Raw genomic sequence first — 1819 nt, 5'->3', positions numbered from 1 at the left:
GGGAGTGCCAGGGCGGGGAGCCCGGCGGCACCGAGCCCCGGCCCCCCGCGCTGAGGTAGAGGTGAACGTTGCTCCACGCTCACCTGCTTTGGCACCCAGGGGTGCAAGCGGGTGGAGGAGGCGCCCGCCTGGCCCCAACGAGGTAGTTCGGAGTGCCCACTGTCCCCTTGCCCCCCATCTGGGGACCCCAGCAACTGGGCAGTCTTTGGTGGTGGGGGGCACTGCTGGGCCTCCCTGCCCTGTCCATCCCCCCCCAACAAGCTCCTTCCAGTGCACAATCCCCACTCCCACTCCAATAATCCCCATTTCCACCTGTCACATCTCACTCCCACCAGTCCCACCAGTTTCCCCAGTGTCTGCTCCCCAGGGTGAACCCTTAGCTGAGTGAGGACTTGGGGGGCTGAGATGCCACCACCCTGGGGTGGACAGCGGACACCCAGGACCCTGGGGGTGTCTCAGGATGGAGGCAGCAAGCCCAGGCAGTGCAGGAGGGCTGTGCAGGGGGGTCTGCAGAGGGTAGGAGGTGCAGTATATCGGGGATGCAGTATATAGGGGATGCAGGGTATAGGGGATGCAGTGTTTGCACTGAGGGTGTGCACAGGTGAGGTAATGTGGGCACCAAGGGTGTGTGCACTGGGCATGTGTGTAAGGGATCTAACGTGCAGGTGATGCAGTGTATGCATCGAGAATGTGTATAAGGAACGCCATGTGCACAGAGATGTGTGTAATGGAGACAGTATGCAAGAGATGCATTGAGTGTGGCAACGTGGAGGATGCAGTGTACCCGTCAGGATGTGTATAGAGGCTGCACTTACATGCACCGATGAGGGCACAGGGGCTGCAGTGTGTAGGGGGTGCAGCATGCGGGGCCCAGGGGTGCCCCGGGCAGCAGGGCAGGCAGGAGCTGTGTGGGGGATGGATGGATGCACCAGGGAAGGATGATGTGTATGTCCAAGGGCATGCGCGTGGAAGGGACCCCAATCATGGGGATAAGGGACAAAAGGGGCCACGTGGGTGCTCACAGCCTTGCATGGACACAGCTCAGTATTGCAGCAAGAGGCACCTTTGGGTCCCCCATCCCACCTTGGTGTCCCAGGTGGGTCCCACAGCTCAGCCCCCCCAGGCTCTGGGGACCTCCATCGGGGGAGGGGTGTGCATCTCCCCTTATGGCAAGGTGCTGGTGGGAGTGTGGTTGTGCGAGGGGGCTGGGAGCAGTGGGTTCGGGGCAGGCATGGGGTTCGGCCGGCTCTGGGTGCTCCCTCCCCTGTGTGCCGGGGGTGCTGGGGGCCGGCGGGCAAACAGGACACCTGGGGAGCAAAAGCAAAGGGGGTTATGGCAAGCCACGGGCTGGGGGCCCTGCTCTCATGGGCCCCAGCACCCCTGGGGGCTCCATTCCTCCCATCACTTTGGTGTCTCCGCCAGCCCAGCCACCCTCACCCGACTGGGGCAGCCTGTGGAGTGTCCCAGGACCATCCGCCTGGGAGCCCCTGACCTTTCCAGCCTGTTAAATATTTAAGTCCTGAAGGAAAAGCCATAGATTTTAACTGGGGGTGTCTCAGCTGTGCAGGCAGGGAGCTGGAGGGTGTGGGATGAAAGGTAGGTGCACATCGGTACCCCAAAGAAGCCTCTGCTCCAGCAAAGCACCCCAACATCTTCCCCTGCACCCAATACCATTCTCTGCAAACAGCCAGAGACTCTCAAGCACACCAGCATGGGGTGACCCCAAATCCCAGCCCTGTCTGCTCCTCACCCATGGTGAGGGTGCCTTTTTGTACTTCAGCGGCCAAGTGCATTTGTCCATCCGTCCATACCTCCATCC

The 1819-nt window shown here is 61.6% G+C and overlaps 1 protein-coding gene across 1 annotated transcript in view; it reads right to left on the bottom strand.

The window, feature by feature from the left end:
• Window positions 1-1164: 1164 nt before the first annotated feature.
• LOC104403898 (AT-rich interactive domain-containing protein 3A-like) overlaps window positions 1165-1819 on the bottom strand; it is a gene marked incomplete at its 5' end in the record, with an annotated part of 6380 nt that continues 5725 nt past the window's right edge. The window contains one exon of the mRNA XM_010012186.1: window positions 1165-1307. Coding sequence (XP_010010488.1) covers window positions 1165-1307 — 143 coding nt within the window. The remainder of the gene's footprint in view (window positions 1308-1819) is intronic.

The sequence above is a fragment of the Nestor notabilis genome, unplaced genomic scaffold (genome assembly GCF_000696875.1).
Source record: "Nestor notabilis isolate BGI_N333 unplaced genomic scaffold, ASM69687v1 scaffold19013, whole genome shotgun sequence".
Lineage (NCBI taxonomy): Eukaryota > Metazoa > Chordata > Aves > Psittaciformes > Psittacidae > Nestor > Nestor notabilis.
This window is presented reverse-complemented; position numbering and strand designations above follow the sequence as displayed.